Consider the following 20,349-nt stretch of genomic DNA (forward strand, 5'->3'; position numbering starts at 1 on the left):
TCTCTCTCTCTCTCTCTCTCTCTCTCTCTCTCTCTCTCTCTCTCTCTTTCGCAATTTTATTTTATTATTTTCCATTTTGGGAATTGGGTCGGAAATGGAATTCACTTTTCGGCTTTATAGCAGTTCCACATTCATATGGCACAACAACGATGCGTGCGTGTACTTTACAACAAGCTAAGAAGATTTAATTAAAAACTTTTTCAGGAGCGAGAAAAACACTCGATTTTTTTGTATTATTCTTTTTCCCTTCAAAATTCATGAATGTTTGATTCAATTTATATGCGCCAGCATTGTTAACGAATGTGAACCGTGAACGTACAACGCGGTTTTATAACGAAAACAAATACATGCACACATCATTCAAAAGACACAACACATTTGAATATTCTGTTTGTTTTGTATTGTGAGCTTAATGTGACATCATATTGTTTGGCATATATAAAATGTGTGCTCTTGAAGAAATTTGTCAGTGTTTTTCGAAGACAAAATGAACATGAAAGAATCTATGGGGAAAATGGGTATGGAGAAATATAATTTGGTAGACGAGCAGGCAAATTGAGAGATTTAGACATGTAGAGAAGAGAGAGAGGGGGGAGAAAGAGGGAGATGAATCGCGTGAAATGGAGAGTGAAACGTTTCAAATATGCAAAAATATTTTAAGTGACGAATTCATACTTGAAAGTCTTTGAATGAATGAGCTTTTTCTTTAAAGAATATGTATATGCATGTTTGCACAAAGCCTGATAAAAAGTTTTCGCAGAGAGAGAGAGAGAGAAAGCCTGTATACACACATATAACGAGATATGAAAGATGCGTTCATTTGTTTATTTATCTCTTGTAAATAAGCTTTATGCTCCCAAGCTATTGCCAATAATCTTCTTTTCAAACAGACAACGTCAATGCACAGTCTTTGCTCTTGGTTTTCGTCGCACTCCCTTCTCCATCGTTTTATGTTTACTGTCTCATGCCTTAAAATTGAGCCTGGAAGCTTCTGTGTTGTATCTAACGCTTTTTTTACATATTATTCTTGTCGTCAATTTTCTATGACGACAAAATGAAAGAAAAACGTAAATCGAACAAAATAAACAGCAACAACGAAAACAAAAAAAATGAAATCTATCTGATGTGGTGTAAATGCTTTTATTTATAAATTTTTTTCTGTGTTTTTCGTTTCAGGTATGGGAGATGGGTCACGCGACGCATAGCTGTTTTATCAATTGTGACAATTTGGTTATTAGCTGCACTAGTATCATTCGTACCGATCTCATTTGGTTTGCACAGGCCCGACTTACCGTTAGTGTATGAAGACAACGGTCGCAAGTATCCCACATGTGCTTTAGATTTAACACCGATGTACGCTGTTGTGTCAAGTTGTATTAGCTTCTACGTGCCATGCATCGTTATGATTGGCATCTACTGCAGGTAAATAACATCCATTCTATCTCTGTGTGTTTTTTCGCTTCGTTTGTAGTCATTATCATTTCACCATTTTCACACAATATATTAGATCGAATCGACTGACTCAAAGATTTTTTACCTCCAAACAAAATACACATAAAGAAAAAACCCAGCAAATGAAATCAGTTTTTGCAATTTATGTAAAGCAAAAAAGAGAAGCAAAAAAACAATGGGGAAATCTTCGTTTCGAAACGAAAACGTGAGATTGCTAACATAATGTAAATTATTAAACTTAAGCATTTCCAATTTATTTTAAGCATCGAATTTTCGTGAGAGAAATTCAGCTCTGTCTCTTTCTCGCGCTCCACACTCCAAATAATATTTGGTTAAATGCAAATTGGTTTTGAAGAAATGGTCGGTCGCCGTCTCATCTCAAAAAAGCGTTCCATCTAATTTTCATCATCATTCGTCGCGGTAGGTGGTGGTACATGTATTATGTGCTGTTATACAACAAAAGATTCATGTCTTTCGAAAATGCGATAAAATCGCCGGAACACGTATTTGATGCTCAATATAAACGATTATCTCGTGATAAGCGTATCAATGGGAAATCTTTAAGCAATTTTCATTATTAGCATTCAGTGTCGGTGCACGTTATGTGAACGCGCGGACTCGATCGACCGATTTTGGTTGGCAAATCGATTGAATTTTCGCCTTTTTTTGTGTCTCACTTTTAACGCGACCCAAATATTCCTTTTGCCGATGATGCATATTTCATGGAATTGGGTGCTGCGCAACATGTTACACAGTGTGGCGAAAACCTTTTTTTGTTACATTTCTTTAAAAAAATACCAACTACGATTTGTGTATGGCTTACGTTTAACCATTTTCCATTGCGGTTTCGATAATCACATCTGTTTCGTCTGATGCGTCGAATAAATAATAAACATCAAATCTACCAATAATAAAATAACAAAAATTTCATCACGTTTAACGCCATCTCATCGTTGAAATGCGAATGTATCGAACGTCAACTATTTCATACATATTAATAGTTATGTTTACAGTGTTTGTGTTACGTGAAGGTGTCGCTTCAATCCAAAATTTGTTCGACATATTATCGTAGCCGTTGTGCGTCATTGAGCAATCATCGGTTGGATTCTCCCTTCCGAAATGAAGGCCATCATTCAAAACAGATATACACACATACAGATAGTGTAAATATCAATTAATCATCAAGGATTCATGAGTATAAATAGTTAACATTTCGGTCTTTTGGTAAAACCAATGTGCCAATATGTGGCAAAAGCTAGTGTTAGCATCACTTCCATTTTCAAGAAATGTAATATACCAATTGAAATAAAAAAACACTCGATGTGTTTGGGAACAAACGATCAAATTATTTGAACAAATATGATACACGAGCACATACTTTTGAATCATCAAGTTTGTTACTATGTACAACAATAAATCCTAGATGTGCCGACGGATAACACAGTGACACTGATATATATTCTCTCTCTCACCCGATTTGGCATGGAAAATTCAAGGAATTAGAACTGGAGGCTAATGCGTGATCCGTATCAGAGAATGAAACGACAAATTTAAACCACTTACATATATGTATCATGTTAACAATAATTTATACATATGTAAGCGTTAATTGAACTCAACACTGTCACGCATTCTTTTGTTATTTCGCATTTATTATTAACGAATCTGGTGAGACGGAGCCACAAAAGAGAATGTTTATCACTCCGAAAAAACTCCCAATTCCTTTTCTAATCTTACCGTTCTCTTGTTACTCGTTATATGCAAGCCACTTTGTTAGAACAACGACTACGACCTACGACGTTAAATGATAATGTGCGATCCAATCAAGTGCACAAAGAGAAAATGGCTTAAAATCATCCTAGATAATAGCCGTCGACTGTGACACGCAAAAAAAGAGTGAATATACGGAGACAAAAATGTGCTAATTTGCAGAAATCCGAAATCACAAGGAAAAACCTGTATCGAAACTATACTGTTACCTCATTTTGGCCAAACGGCTGGTAATCCAATTTTCTGTTGATCAAATCAAAATGCGAAGAGAAGAAACAGAAATGAAAATGGTTTAAGGTAAATTTCGTGCAGCTGATTTAATTAGTCACAAAGTATATATATATACAAAACGACCTCCCGATTAAATCCCCCAACGTTGATGAATCTGATGAAAGCAAAGAAAATTGTTTGAGGCGACGCCGGTTTCTACTTATCTCATGCCTGTCTGGCTTATCAAGCATTAGTTTTTCGAGCTAAGCCGATGAACGCATAAAGCATGCATGTGATAAAATATATTACATGTCGTTCATTTTCTTGCGTTTCGAGTAACAATATCACATACACATGAATACAGAAAAAAAAAGTTCAACCATCAAATCTGATTTTCATCATATATTATCATTACGTCTCGATCAACGCTTGACGAAAAAAAAAATCACACGTCAACAAAAAAAAAAAACAACTCCGAATGCCTATTGTTCTTGATGAAGTATACGAACGAACGCATTTCACTTTTATTAAGTTGGATGTGTGCATGTCGCAAAATGTACGAACAAAAAAAAGAGTCGGTCGAAACAATGTTTTATTGTGATTATGGCGTAAATCGCGATTTTTTTTTCTTTCGTTCTCTGTAGTATTTGCAATTTTTCTCACTTTTCATGCTATGCTATTTTTTTTGTTCTCTCACCCCCATGTCTCGCGCTTATTACATGTCATTTGCGTAAATGTCTGATCCTTTTGCTGTGGCTGTTGCTGTTGTTGCTGCTGCTACTGCTTTGTATTACACAGATTGTATTGCTATGCCCAGAAACATGTGAAATCGATACGGGCTGTAACGCGGCCAGGCGTCAGTGGCGAAGTCGTTGAAAAGCAACCAAATCGATATCGAAGTATTCGTCGAAAACCGAAAAAGAAATTTAAAGTACGACATTTACATCATTCATCACCATATCACGTATCAGATCACAAGGCAGCCATCACGGTCGGCGTAATAATGGGCGTTTTTCTCATCTGTTGGGTACCATTCTTCTGTGTAAATATTGTTGCCGCATTCTGTAAAACATGCATTGGTGGCCAAACATTTAAAATTCTAAGTTGGCTAGGTTATTCAAACTCAGCATTCAATCCAATCATTTATTCCATTTTTAATACGGAATTTCGTGAAGCATTCAAACGAATTTTAACGACGAAAAATTCATGGTGTTGCGCTCAAGATTTGGGCAATGTGCATCCACGCAACAGTGATCGTTATGTTACCGATTACGCAGCAAAAAATGTCATCCATTCAAGATCATCGGCTGATATTGAACAAGTGTCTGCGATTTGACCGCACAACGACCATAATGGATAAATTAGGGTAAACCAAAATGAATAACATTTATAAATGGGCACATGAACACAATTTATAAACGTTTAACAATGCAAAGCACACAAACATGAGGCACCAAACCCATTAAATGGAACATGTTTTTATAGATTGTGTTTTGATGTGCGTAAATCTGTAAATTACCACATCCATAAACATTGGAATGTGAAATGAAACTGAATTTATTTGTTTAGGTTAATCGAATGAAAATAAGAAAATTATCTGAACAGAATACAGACAACCAAACAAATCGATGGTTATAGAAATATTTTCGCGAAATATTCTTGAACAACAAAAGAAAGAATAAATTATGAATGAAAAAAACAGTGTATTATTGTTAGGGATATTTCTTTAGTGTATATTTGTTTGATATGTGACAAACTAAATATTTAGCGTATATAATTCGGAAATGCATCAAATTCCACCCCATTCACACTATCACACATCTACATACACTGTTACTCTTATTTGAATATAAAACTGGATACAGTCAGTTTACTCTCCAATCAGATATGGCACACAATAGTTTTATTCTCTATTAGGAAATTAATCTCTCACACACACGCATTCCATGTTATAAAATCATCTTTATATTCTCCAGATAGATGTCGAATATTCATGAAAAACTGCACTTTTCAGAAGAAAATCGAAATCCAATGTTGTTTTTAAATTCACGGCCAATCGTGTGTTTGTTATCATATAGTTCTTTTCTTCATCTAATTAAATAATATGAATTCGATAATTGTGTATAGGTAAAATGTAATGGATTTATTGTTTTTCAGCGTATCTGTTAAGTTAGTAAGTGTGTATAAATACTGTGAAGTGTGCAATACAAGAGTCGAGTGGCTGTTGAATGAATTTAGAAGTGAAATTAGTGTTGAATCAATCTCAAGAGTATATATGTCTGTGAGTGAGAAATTGTACAAATTGAAAATATACTTATTGGAAAGTCAAGTAAACCGCACACTTTAGTGGTGTTCACACAGGACGTGTTCTCTCTGTTTCACTTATTTCAAACAATCGAACTACGGCATCACTTCTCTGGGCATACAACTGAAATTTGATTAGTGCGATGTCGATAAGTGCAGTAAATTATGCTCAATAAGGTACCTTTCACTTCGTATAAAATGCAAACTAGCTTTTCGGCATGTGAAAAAAGAAAGAACTACTTTTTGCTCATGACATTTGATTGATTTGCCGTGATGGAAAAAAATCACTTCTCACTTTGAACACTTTTAGCACTCTCTGGCTAACAGCTTCACACCCAATCGATAAAATGAACTCTGTACAATTCATGAATATGTATAGCGAGAAAATTCGCACAAAACCGCAAAAACGCTATGCTCGATAGTTTTATCACCGTTTTACCTTGACTTGGCTTAGATGGGGAGACGGGACAGGACCCTTTTCTGAGTAATTACTTTTGAAAGTTTTATTGGCTTCCAGAGATAGAGATAGTAAAAAACCCACATTTCCATTCAACATGCTCCAAATGTGAAGTGAAAATAAGAAGAAAAAGAGTAAAAGTAATTTCGCCCCCGATTGTATACTCTATAACTACGTAGATTCAAGTTTTCGAAGCCAACCCACACGATTTACAAATTGTACATATACCATATATTTATTGCATGTGTGTGTATGGGGGAGGGGGCGGAGGGCTGAAATACAACCAAAAACATATTTACAAACATATGAACTATATACAAACTAACTATATCAAATGGATCCAGCATACAGGTTTAGCAAACATACACTGAAACAAAAACGAAAACTAGAAAGAACAAAAAAAAGATTAACATACACACAAAAAAATTAATTAATTTAAATCAAAATAAATGAAATACCTCCAAAGTTGTCTATTGATTGATGAGCACACATCACAAACTGCGCGCATCAATAAACGTCCTCTTTTTCCCACAATCCAATCAACCAAACTCCAACTTCCAACGTATAAATACTTTCGACAAAAAATATGATATTATTTTACGAAATACATTATTTAAATTAAAAATGAATATGTGTAAGCATTGTAAGAGAAAGCATTAAAAATTTATGTAAAATAAACACAAAATCTCATTAATGTATGAAAATTACAAAAAATATTTGAGCATTTTTGCGGCAACATCACATTTCACACACAGAGAAACGTGTGTACGCGATGCATTTATGTTCAAGCAATCAGAGCTGGAAAATGAAGAATTTATGGATAAAATTACTATAACATGTAAAAAATGCATTCTTTAAAATGAATACTAGAAAACTGTTTTTGATGAACAAATACGTAATATATGATGATTGTTGACTCCTTGATTCATTTCTTTACTCTTATTATTTTGTGATAGTGGATATAGAATTCGTTTGAATTTAAAGAGAAAAAAACCAAAACTTCTGTGAGAAATACGCCACTGTTTAAGTTTTACTTGAAAATCCTTTAATAACTCTAAGATAGATATTATTAAAAAAAAACGTAAATGTACTTCTTATGACGTATTCAAATACAAAGAGATAGAAAGATACGAACAAAGTTGGCATGTTGGCAAATGACAGTGAATCGTCTTTGTGCCCGTATATTGTGAAAGATAAAGTGCAATGAATAAAGTTTTGAAATTTTTTGAATATTTTAAGACGGAAATCATGTTCATCGGAAGATGAAATACGAAGAATCAAAAGCAATTCACATACAAAACACGAAAATTCACTTTTACTTTTTATAAGGGGGAGGGATTCAAAGTGTAGTTTATATATCGACATTAAAATCTCTCATTCTTTTTTTTCTGCCAAAAATTCAAATTAAAATTTATTACACAGCAAACATGCACATGGAAAAGTTTGTGTTTTTTTCTGTGCGTCTATCTCTCTCTAGACCAGAAGAATGGCCCCACGGGCTATAGAAGAGTTTGCAAATAAAATGCAAAGCATTCAAAGTTTTCTCGAAAAATTATTCAATCATAAATGCGATAATGAACGTTGAATACACAAAATCGAATATAAAATGAACTTGAATTCACAGATAATACTACATATACATTTTCATTTTCATTTTATTAATAAATCTGGGGAAATGAATGAGAATTTATACGAATTTCCAGATTTTTGTGTTTTGTATTTTTTTTATCAGGCAGTCAATTTTACAGGGTTTCAATCGTTGTGTGTGCGGTGCGGGCTACACTTTACATAATACAGTCATAATCTAAATTTTATACGTTTTAAACGAGTTTTATGAATGAGTTTGAACTCGACGACGGTTCATCGTTCGCAAAAAAAAAGGATTCTCCCGATGGAATCAGAGATAAAGCATTTTATGTTTTACTAAATTTAAAATGATCATAGCATAAAAAAAATAATCGACATCAATTATCATCATTCTTTTGAAAGTGATTTTATGCATCCAGATTTGTTGTTTTTTTATCGCATTTTATCGTTGTTTTATTTTATTATCAGTATAATGGGCAACAACACGTTATAGCACAACTAAAATAAGAGAAAGAAATCAAAGTCTTCGCATATATGCATAACATTATGGTGGAATTGGGCCCCCCGATAATCTCTTTCCGCTTCGTTCACTTAAAAAAAAGAAAACATAGAACGATTGAGAGAGCCAGTTACATCAAATTAAACGAATATCAATTTTACATATATTCTAATTTTTACACGAAGCCACTTACTCACTCTCTTTTCTCTTGTTGTTAACTCGGGAAATCGCATTTGGATAATTTCTTTTTTAGGTCAGTATTGATTAATTTTATTAGGCGGTAAAAATAAACGCATTTGCGCATTGATTTCAGCATACACAACAACCCTTTTAGCTGACAAAACTTCGTTACATCGCATTTTCACACACATTCTCTCTCTCTCCTCTCTCTCTATCTTTCTTTCTTTCTCTTTGTGAATGAAGCAAATTCTCATCATAGTAGCATCTAATACATCATCATCATCACCATAAGCAAATGAGTAAACAATTACCCTTTTTTTTCGTCAAAAACTCAATCGCCCTGAAAAGAAAAACATGAAATGAGAAATCTCATCTCTTATATCATGACACTCACACAGCACACACACACACACACACAACCGAATCAACCACATACAGGAAAATATACATATTCAATGATTCAAAACCAATTTCGATGAAGAAGCTATCTAAGAAAAATAAGAAGTATTAGATGCGAGATATCGTTGGCATGATTATAGATAGAAGAGAATCTCATTAAACTGAATAGAAAAAAAATGAGCAAGAACAGGTCCGTTCGTAAGAATAAAAACAAATGAAATCAGTAATATATTTGTATATTAAATTATAACTAGATTAGATGATGTGAAAGTAAAAGAGCTAACATTTAGATAGACACACTATCTTGTTCCACTCATGGTTCTGCATCTTGAGTTCGCTATAGGTATTGTTCATATGTTTACGATCAATGTGATTAATTTGTTTGAATAACTTCGAGAGTGGGGGATCTCCATTGACAAATGAAACGAAATGACTTGACTGTCGAATTGGGCGGTAAAATAAGTTGAACTGCCTGCGGTCGCAAGCATTGAACTCAATAAGAAAAGTTTTCTATTTATCAATAGGCATATTCCAACTGAATCATAAATATGTTCATGTCAAGTTAACCTTTATTTGGTATAATAATGGAGACTCCACTCTGAAACCCTTACATACAACAAATCAACTCTCAAAAGAAACCAAAACCATTTTTTCAATAACGTATCAAATAATCTAAAATTCGATGTTTTTAAATGTGCAAACAAAAACGGCGGCCAATTTATGATTTTGGCGGTAAGTATACGGTTAATAACAAAAAAAAAACTATGAAATAAAATAGAAATGAAACATATGAGGATTTAAAATCATATATGAAGCGAAACATATGTGGAAAATGAAGCGAATAAAATATTGAATATTTGAATTTAAACTAATACAGTCTATAAAACAAGGGATTCAAAACATCCAACACAAAGAGAACAAAGAAAGAAAAAAAACAAAGCAAAATGAAAATCTATATAAATGTAAATGAAAATAAAATAGATAAAAAAGCAAAAATATAAATATAAAAAATGAAAAAAAAAATTCGTTTCATTTGTCTGTTAGTTTTACTCGCATGTGACTTGCAACCCATATAACAGGAACAGAGGAAACAATTTTTAACGAAAAATCGACTTTTGGTTAACAGATGGCGCCACCGGGCTTGCTTTTAAGTTAACAGGTCTATTCACAATGAATCTACTGAAGGTTGTCAGTTTCTTATCACACATCACTTTTGAATTCTCGGTTGATGGAAAAAGCAAAATAAAAACTTATAATCAACTCTCATAAACTATATTGAATTATTTCCACCAATTTTAATAGATAAAAACCAAAATGAAAACAACTTTTTGTTGACATCTCATTCGAAAGGAGAAACTCCCTCCAAAAATGTTCATCAATATGAATAGCTGTCACATTTGATTTCATGCAAAAAAAGCCTATGCCCGATATCGTATACTGTAAACAAACCATAACGCGTCATCCCAAACAGGCCTCACAAACACATGAATATCTAGTATTCACGCGGTTTTCTACTCGTCTCTTTCACACTCACCGCAATCTATTCGGCAAAAAGCGATCCCTTATAGTAGTTAGAGCGGGAAAGAAATGTTTTGCATTTTGTTCATTTGCAAACACACACACATATCGCACCCAGTTTCACACATGAGCTGTAGCAACAGTACAACTGCTATGAATGACAGAAAGAGAAAAAGGAGTACCGAAGTTATATATAAAAAAATTCATCGATTTCACATAGAGTCGTTCATTCAAACATATATACGGCTAAAACATTGATTCAACCAAACGATTTTACTCAGTCGGGAATGGTCGTGTTTTCCAACTGCAAGCCATAATATTCTCGAGAGCGCAGCAAGCAGTCAATAGATAGAAACAAAATTTAAAGAAAAAAAAAAGTTTTTCACATTTCGGAAAAAAACCATTTGTGCTTGAATCACTACCGACAGTGTGAACGAAAAGAAACCAAATACAATATTTGAATTGGGGCTTCTGTGTTTATCAAAGGAATTACAAATTCAGCGAATACTAAACCGGTAATTAAATAGATTGCGTTGTGAGAAAGTTGCACAGTGTATATGAGTGAGTGTTATTGCATTGAAAATGCGTAAAAAAATTACGCAGGCCAAGAAAAGAAAATACTACGCGAAAATCTTTTCCCGTGTTTGAAATGAAAAATCAATTAATTGGAATGTGAATTTGTGTGTGGTTTTTGTATGTGGATAAAATGTTCAAACCATTTTTTTGTGGCGTTATTGAAAGACAAGGGTGTTGTCATTCAAAGATACAACGTTTCGTGTTCCGTCAATCAAACATGAATAAAAAAAAATTGAAATGAAATTCAGAAAAAAATACGAAGAATAAGGCAATTCATTAATAGAATAAATTTTCGGTTACTAATGAATGAGTGTGAAATGCTCCGTAGGTCACTCGAATAAGTACGATTTTGTTTTGTTGGTTCGTTTCGTTTGTTATTGTTCAATGGAAATATCGTATTAAATTTGGGCATTTCTTTTTTTTATCGGTTTTGTTTGGTATTACGATGAATTGAAATTGAATGTTATGTGTGAGTGTTTGAGGTGTTTCTAGATGGATAGTACGTCGCATATCGCATTTATATATACACCAAAAAAGGTGTATAGAACAATCGAATTTTTTTTTTTCGATTACAATCGCTACTATATGTTTTTACTCGCTTGTTTCGCGCCTCACAGACAATGGAAAACAACAACTTTCGATGCGATATAATATTGTGTGCATATGAGAATGTATACGAGAGTGCTACGATCAAACATACAACAATCGCAATGTAGTAACTAACACATTGCATAAAAATACACGATATAAAAAAAGAACACAAAAGAACAATTGAATCCACTTCAAAAATCAGATATACGCTGAATTCTTATCAAATACCAAATCGAATGTGATTTTTTTGATAACCTGAATTTCCATTATCTTGATTGACATTTTACCATAATTTAGCTAAATGGGTCCATGAAAAAATATTCGCCGAAGTAAAATCAGTCCAAGAGATGATATGGCGTGCGCGTGTGTATGTGTGTGAGTGAATCAGACCGTAATTCCAAGAAAAACTTTGCTGTTGACTGCGAACAAATCAAGTGCATTCATTTTTATCATACAAACACACAGACACACACAACACAGACTTGTAGATTGTTTCAGCATCAGCTATAAGTTATCGTAGCAAATTCACACACACATTATGTTAGTTTTGGCAGTGTTTTTGCGAAGCGATATAAAAAGAGATATACATATTGCATATGATATGTATATATACAATATATATAAAATCACACCCATTGCTATACAGCTTCTTGTTTTTGTTTGCCATTTACGCTATCGTTTTTCAATTACAATTTATAAAAAACAACAACTCGTTTGTAAAAACCTAGTGATCAGCAGCCAGTTATTTTGCTGTCTTTTCATTCAAATTCCATCGAACGTAAACAATTAGTACGGAAAGCACAGAAACCGCAAGTATTCGATTCAAGTTGAAAATAGAAAGATGCAAAAAAAGTGAGATTTTATTGATATGCGAGCGTGTTTAAGTGAGTGAGTGAGTTAGTGATGATAATACACATTCTGAAAAATTGTACCCAGCAACAAATTCGATTTTTTTTATGGTGACATGTATATGTACGACCATTTATCAACAGGAAACTAAATATCATAAGCATGTCCAAAAAGGGTGGAAACGAAGCCACAAACTTCGACCCAAATAAAACGCGTCGAATTCTTCTTATTTACAACCGAGCCCATAATTTTTGTATGCTTTTATTATTCTCAACACATGGCCGTTGACGAATATCCAGTGTACGTGTATGCGACCAAAGTCACCATGTCGCCACTGGTTCGTTCGTTTTCTTGTTAATTTGTGCCACACATGCACAAGATTCAGCCAACACAATCGGTTTAAGGCTCTCTGTAATATCCTTAGTTCGTTTTTTCTTTGTGTTTTTTCTTTACCGAAATGTTTCTTCTGTCATTGATATTTTCGATTCGGTTTTAATGCAATAAGTCTTCTTCTATTAACACCAGGGGGATATTCATGCAATTTTTAGTTTAAAAAAAATTCTAGTTTTTATGGTGCGTGAAGTTAGCCTTTCATATACAATGTGTATAATTTTTTTACTGAGAACCAGCTTCACGCACTAGAAACATTAATCGTACACACAAATCACAACTAACCTCAATATGAACAAAAATTGACATAAAACTCAATTTATCCGAAGTCTCAACCGTTTTTGGGAGAAATTTTAGTTCAGATTTTTTCCGCTCAAATATTTAAGTGCATTACATATATCACTTTGGCATTTGAGCGGAAAAAATGCATACTAAAATTTATCCCAAAACGGTTGAGACTTCGGATAAATTGAGTTTTATGTCAATTTTTGTTCATATTGAGGTTAGTTGTCATTTGTGTGTACTGTGCTAGTTGCTGCTAGTTTCACTAGTTTTTCTATTTTGAATATCCCCTTGATTAACACTAATGTGTTGTGTTATTTGTAGAATTCGGCAGGTTTCTATACGACGTACATTGCATGAGCCAATCTATTAAAAATATTTCCTTCCGTATATATACAAAATTATATATATATTTGCTTTCATCGATCGATTTGCGGATTTTCTTCTTTCTGACATGCATACGACCTCTGCTTCGCGGTTTTTTGAATTATTCAACAAATCCTTGAGATTATAAAGTGAGAAATTTTCACAGAAAACAGTTGTATATGACTCCCTCAACCGAACACATCTTGATTGTATATCGCCAGAGAAATGCTTTTCTTGGCATAATGCCTTCGAATCCAATTATTTTTTTACTACGAAAATAATATGTAAGAAACCTGGGCATTCGACTCAAATGTTGCTGCTAATCAATTACAGCAAATCGACCGGAACAGATGAAATGCAATAAAATTTTGACGCAAAATAGCGCCACTCTTTTTTTTTTACCGCTTTATTTATATAAAAAATATTTTATATATATATAAATGCCATTTCGGCAGCACTTCACGGCAGCATAGCCGCGAAACGTGCGAAGCAACTTCATTTATGTGAAATATCCGATTCAATTGAAAGTCGGTTGCCAAGGGTCAGTATAGAAGAAATCTATTTTTATAATCAATACTATTTAGTCTTTTCAAATCACCAACGAATGTATGCCGAACAAGCCGATAGCAAGCAGACGAAAATGAAAATTCGTCATCCATGTTGAAAGTGAAATTCATGAAATGAAATAAGTTGACATTCTCGCATTTCCTTATTTCCATTATGTTTTTACAATGATATACTCATACATTGAACTTATTAAAGCGCCGTTAAACAGGGAAAGTGTAGAACTGCTTATGTCGACTTTGAACTTGTTGTCATATTTTAGTTTGCCCAACTGCTACGGCTGCTGCTACAATATTACTGCATTCCGACGTCATCAATTTTAACTCAACTGAATGAGTGAGCAGAAAAAAAAACTGTCGCATTTGATTGTCAACAAGACGAGTAAATGCATTAGAGTAGAGTAAATTGTATAAATATGCATACAATAGATTTGTATTCGTGGAAGTAACAACAAAAAGGAGAATACAAGCGCATTATGCTCATAATCCAAGCTTTTTTATTTGATATGGGTGCTATTGATATGAATGAGGGCCCAATTTGTTTTTGTACCTCGAAATAAATTGAAAATACTTGAATAAACAATTGCCACTTGATGAATCATTCATTATCAACAATGCAGTTGGATAATGAAATGACTGTATTAGTCATTTAAATTGGATTCCAAAAAATGTTTAACTTAAGGAATTAAACGTGATAACACATTTTGAATTTTCCAAAATAAAATACAATCAGTTGACATATTCATACGCACAGTTTGTTTCATACAAAGTTGAAAACGTATATATACTTAACGTCCATATGTCTGATGCGGACTAGCATACACTTCTACAGAATGACAATTTTACAAAAGAGTTTCCCGTAAATTTTTGAATGTCCATTGCTATGCAATTACAAACAAAATCTATTCTATTTTTCATCGAAATCATAATGCATTCAATGAATTACATGAATCGAATACTTTCGATTTAAATTCTCTATAATTTGGTCGGTATTCCATACATATGCGATTGTGATATTGAAAGCAAAATAACATGACCGCTCTGCCGCATTTTATATATGCCAATCAAATTGTTGTCTCTCTTTCTCGATCTCCGTCTTTCAAACTCATTATTGATACCTCTGGTAAGTGATGAATTTCAAACAATGCCAAGGCCTCGGGCACATGCAATTTTGTTATAAATAGAACTTAATTCAGAAATCTGTAAGAACGAACGGATGAATCGTACGATTGTGTTTCAAAATCTTATAATCATTCTATTTTCTTTGTCTTTGTTCGATGCCGTTATTTTTATCTTAGTGTCAATTAAGAGGTAGTAGCTGTGTATATGTGAATTAAATACGGTTAAATGCAGTCTTACTTTCGTCTTCGCTCTTTATATGTGTCAATAGAATGTTGTTTTATTCTTATACAAGTAACTTAGCAAGCACTTGTCACATTCAATCGTACGGGTGAAAATTCTTTCCTACGATATTCTGATTGAATTACATACATAAATCGCTTGCTGTCGAGTTTTAATTTGAGAGAGTTTTTCAAACTAATTAAGTGCGGAGTCAAAGTGCTCGAAACTAAGTTTAAATCAATTGTAAGTGCTGCCCAAATACATAAATCTACATCATGGTCGTCTTCAAATGAGTTGGCAGGAAAATTACATGAATTCTTGTACTGTATTATGACTTCATTACGCATGAATGTCAGAATTTTTTTTTTGTTAAAAATCGTAAACAGAATACTTTTGGAATAATTTCAAATCGGTCGTCTTTGTCGGAACGTTAAGTGTGACGGAGTGTTTGGCATTTTAATTTGCATTACTAATGTGAGTAGTGAGTTGTGTTACTAACATAAATCTCAAACAACCAAATATCTCTGACTCGTTGATTTATTTTTCGACAAATTCATATTTTCATCCGAACAGTTTTATTGTCTCGTTTTTCTGTTTTCGTCGATTTTTGACGTGCGAGAAACACTTTTGTAGCTTGCAATACCACAGAATTCATTGTTAACTCATTTATATGATATTTCGTCACAACAATGACATCCATTTAGTGAGATAATTGCTGTTTCGCACATACAATCAAAATAAACACAAAATGATTTAACAAGAATGATTTCAATTACTTTTACACCAAATTTCATCTTGAAGACATAATAGAGTTGAATTCTTTTGTTTTCGTCCACTTTTTCAAGGTGATAAGTCATTTTTCATTCAAAATGTTTTCATTTGTGACTGTTGAACTCATCACATAGATTTTTCGCTAGATCGAGACTTATTATTCGGTTCAAATAGATTCGGCTATCTGAATTGAAGATAATGAAAATGGTCACATAGTGCTAATATTAAAGACACGTTATCAAATAATTACGTCATGCAGAATGGTCGATGAATTTTAGTCATAAAAATGATCATATTTAGATATGGACACTTGATAAAAGCGAAGTATGGATTCAATATTTTGCAGAACAAAAAAAATCACATTCAATGAGGAAGTATCACATGAAAACGAAGTCGAAAAATATTTTTTTTAAAGTGCGTTGAAAAGCTTTTCATTTTTAATTTATAAACATTCTCAAAATGGGTTATTTTGGGTTAATATAGGTCATGTGGTGTTGTAGTTGAGTAAATATTATTAAATGTAGAAAAACTTTTCACAACTGGGACAATCAATATAAAGTTGAACAGATTTTTTTTTAAATTTCCATTCATAATTCATGTTACACGTGCCTAAAATGATAATAAATGTTTGTGTCTACTGACACTGTCTAGGGGGCAGACACGTGGAATAGGATTAGACTTTTACTGTAAAGATTCGAGAAATTGCAAAGAAATAGCAACGTCTGTGAATGGATTCTCGTGGAATAGCGAAACAGTCCATGGAATAGGAAAAATATTTTCGATTTCACATCTGTGTTTTTGGATTAGTGGTTTAGCTGGATTAGTAATTTATATAGTGGATTCGGAATTTATTCTTTGGTGTCTCCCCCTAGGTTTGTGTTTTGAGGTGAATTCATTGATTTTTCGGAATTATAGTACCAGTTTTTCTTTGAATTTTTGATACTAAATACCTTATCAATGAAAAAGCGTCTGAAGGTTGATTATTGTTTTCTTTTGTTGTTGTCGTTGTAGTTCCTATCGGATCGGATCAATTTAAATTAGAACACACTCATGTTTCTTTAGATAAGTAAAAATAGAGTCCGTATGAATGTTTTTAATACTAACAGCAAAGTTTCATTAACAGTATAAATTGCGACGGTCGAGGTGTATGGTTTGTTGGGAAGAATCCAATACTTATTCTCTGTGAAATTCCATTATCAATTAAAGTGGAATCGATAAGTCGACGATAAATGAGAGAATGATATTGATAAGACACGCTTCAATGCGAATGTAGATGGAAAGAATATCTGGAATATCTGTGAAAAAATTGAATTATTTCCAGGTGGCCGTTAAGTCATTTCTTTATTAAGAAAAGAAAAACTAAACAAATTTTAGCTCGTAAACAAATATTTTTTTATGTATTTATTTTCATTATTTATTTATGTGTTTTTTTAATCATAGGTTTCAATCAAATAAAAGAAATGATGGGGAAACACTCAAATAAGCGATCAACAAACGTCCGAACTAGTTGAATGAATTGCGCTACTTAATGATTTATTGCTTGTTTGTCCCTTAATTGGTTTATTTGTCACATAATCTGGAAGCACATACACACAAACACACACACACACCGACACATATTCATCAAAAGTTTGCAGACAACAACAACATCGATTGTACGAGCACTACCAAATTCAAATACACATACTTCGATACGAATCAAACACCTACACGGATACAACAAAACACACATCCAAATGCGATTGATCAACATGCTGAATTCAACGTACAAACATGTACTGCACTGCACATTGTTATTTGTCGTGATTATGTTCTTTGAAATATTTACCGGCGGCATAAAAGTCAATGAATACTCATATACATCGGTTGATCCATGGTCCGAATATGGGTAAGTATTTTCCATCTTTGCGATATTTTTCATCGTGATTGTTGACTAATTTTCATTATTTCCTGTTTCTTTTGTGATTCTCTAGGCAATTCGCCACAATTGTATTGTATTTATTGAGATTTTTAACATTCCTAACGTTACCACAAGTATTGTTTAACTTTTGCGGGTTAGTTTTTTATAATGCGTTCCCGGAAAAGGTTGTGCTCAAAGGTAGCCCACTGTTGGCACCATTTATTTGCATACGAGTCGTGACCCGCGGTGATTTTCCCGACTTGGTCAAAGCAAATGTGACACGAAATATGAATACATGCTTAGACACCGGATTGGAAAATTTCCTCATGGAAGTTGTCACAGATAAACCAATCAATTTGCCAAAGCATCGACGCATTCGAGAAATTGTTGTGCCACATGACTATCAAACGAAATCGGGTGCATTATTCAAATCACGTGCTTTACAGCATTGCCTTGAAGATCATATAAACGTACTTAATAACAACGATTGGATTGTCCACTTGGACGAAGAAACATTGCTGACGGAGAACAGCGTTCGTGGTATTATCAATTTTGTATTGGATGGCAAACATCCATTTGGGCAAGGATTAATTACGGTAAGTGATGGAATTTCATCATTTTTTACTCTGACGTTCATAAATATTGTGGAATTGAATATTTTCAGTATGCCAATGAGAATGTTGTAAACTGGTTCACAACGCTAGCCGACAGTTTTCGTGTGAGTGACGACATGGGAAAATTACGTCTACAATTCAAACTATTTCATAAGCCGTTGTTCAGCTGGAAAGGAAGCTACGTGGTAACTCAAGTGAGTACTTTGTAACTAATCGAATTCGAAAAACAAATTCTAAATAATAAATTTAAAATTGTTGCAGCTGCAAGCGGAAAAAGCAGTGTCATTCGATAATGGGCTTGATGGTTCGGTAGCTGAAGATTGTTTCTTTGCAATGCGTGCATTCAGTCAAGGCTACACATTCAATTTTATCGAGGGTGAAATGTATGAAAAATCACCATTTACATTGATCGACTTTCTACAACAACGCAAACGATGGCTGCAGGGAATTTTATTGGTTGTTCACTCAAAAATGATTCCAGTGAAGCATAAACTGTTGCTTGGCGTAAGCGTTTATTCATGGGTCACATTACCATTGTCAACATCAAATATCATTTTTGCTGCACTCTATCCAATACCGTGCCCATATTTCATGGATTTTGTGTGCGCATTTATAGCCGGCGTTAATATTTATATGTATGTGTTTGGTGTGCTGAAATCATTTTCACTTTATCGTTTCGGTTTGATGCGATTTGTGTTTTGTGCTCTGGCAGCCGTTTGTATAATTCCAGTTAATTTGGTCATTGAAAATTTAGCTGTTATCTGGGGTTTAGTTGGTAAAAAACATAAATTCTATGTTGTTAAAAAAGACATTCGGTCTCTGGTGACTGTCTAATATATTGTTTCTTTTCTCATATACATGTTAATTTCTTTTTTTAAAATCAAAACACACACACATACACACACAAAATTACTATCTAACTTAAATTAGTTTTATTTATAATTGAATTCAAATTCTGTAGATACATTTATAAAGAAGAGAAAGAAAAGAAATGATGTTCGTTCGTAAGCATTATTATTAACACATGCACCCAGGTTTATAGAAGTTTTTATTGTTCAATTTCTTCTTCCAAATGAGAAAAAAAATGAGAAAGTGTACGCGTGAGGGATTTTTATAGCTCCGTATTATTCAATCATCCACTTAAATGTGTGCTTGCTTTTTATAATTGGTTCACAAATTAGAGACTTACCTTTTAATTCAATGGAAAGTGGAATAGTGTAATTTTATATGTATTTATGTATGTGAGCGATTTCAAAACAAAACCGAATTAAATGAAGTTTAATTTCGTCATTCACAGCTCTAGAACTCAAAAAACAAATGAAAAAACTTCTTGAAGAAGAATTGAAGAATTTCATCTACATCCCTTCTTGCACCAAAAAATATCAATAAGTGTTTGAAAGCATATTTTACAAAAGAAACAAAAAACATCAGGCTTAAGATTTAAGTTTTTTTATACTAAATGCAGACTCATTGGGCCTCAAAATCCAAAAAAATGATCCTGACCTTTTGCAAATTTTTTGTAATTTTTCAAAAATTGAGTTCACAAATGGACAATTTGGTATTTCAAGGGTTTCAAAACTGATTTATTTAAAATCAAAATTTACATCAAATGTTTGGAATTTTAATTTTTTCATGTGGATGGTGAACAAAAAAGAAAAAAAAAACATAGTTTGATCATCCAAAGTGCTATAAAATCATCATAGAACAATCGTTTTTTTTTCTCAACCTAA

At 33.1% G+C, this 20,349-nt stretch overlaps 2 protein-coding genes across 6 annotated transcripts in view; both read left to right on the forward strand.

Moving 5' to 3' along the window:
- The window catches only part of LOC116344066 (dopamine receptor 1), a 47,269-nt gene extending 37,477 nt beyond the window's left edge, over nucleotides 1–9,792 (forward strand). The window contains exons 5-6 of the mRNA XM_031772446.1: nucleotides 1,177–1,422; nucleotides 4,231–9,792. Coding sequence (XP_031628306.1) covers nucleotides 1,177–1,422; nucleotides 4,231–4,768 — 784 coding nt within the window. The 3' untranslated portion in view covers nucleotides 4,769–9,792. The remainder of the gene's footprint in view (nucleotides 1–1,176; nucleotides 1,423–4,230) is intronic.
- An 815-nt stretch (nucleotides 9,793–10,607) lies between these two features.
- Nucleotides 10,608–19,924, forward strand: LOC116343920 (beta-1,4-mannosyltransferase egh). Of its 5 annotated transcripts, none has more exons than XM_031772241.1 (5): nucleotides 10,608–10,891; nucleotides 17,546–17,993; nucleotides 18,079–18,601; nucleotides 18,670–18,813; nucleotides 18,881–19,924. In XM_031772241.1, exons 2-5 carry the CDS (start codon nucleotides 17,842–17,844, stop codon nucleotides 19,451–19,453), a joined length of 1,392 nt encoding a protein of 463 aa, XP_031628101.1. In that variant the 5' UTR covers nucleotides 10,608–10,891; nucleotides 17,546–17,841; the 3' UTR covers nucleotides 19,454–19,924. The 5 variants fall into 5 exon arrangements, with proteins under 5 accessions (XP_031628101.1, XP_031628105.1, XP_031628103.1 ...); XM_031772245.1 differs by lacking the exon at nucleotides 10,608–10,891 and adding an exon at nucleotides 12,708–12,729; XM_031772243.1 differs by lacking the exon at nucleotides 10,608–10,891 and adding an exon at nucleotides 15,466–15,577.
- The last annotated feature ends 425 nt before the right edge of the window (nucleotides 19,925–20,349 follow it).

The sequence above is a fragment of the Contarinia nasturtii genome, unplaced genomic scaffold (genome assembly GCF_009176525.2).
Source record: "Contarinia nasturtii isolate CC-2019 unplaced genomic scaffold, AAFC_CNas_1.1 Cnas_scaffold_1037, whole genome shotgun sequence".
Taxonomy (NCBI): Eukaryota; Metazoa; Arthropoda; class Insecta; order Diptera; family Cecidomyiidae; genus Contarinia; species Contarinia nasturtii.

Excerpts from the sequence above, each read along its gene's own strand:
- LOC116343920 (XM_031772241.1), top strand. The coding sequence starts at position 17,842 with ATGCGATTGATCAACATGCTGAATTCAACGTACAAACATGTACTGCAC. Across the intron at positions 17,994-18,078 it reads GATCCATGGTCCGAATATGG|GCAATTCGCCACAATTGTAT; the intron begins GTAAGTATTTTC and ends GTGATTCTCTAG. Across the intron at positions 18,602-18,669 it reads TTGGGCAAGGATTAATTACG|TATGCCAATGAGAATGTTGT; the intron begins GTAAGTGATGGA and ends GAATATTTTCAG.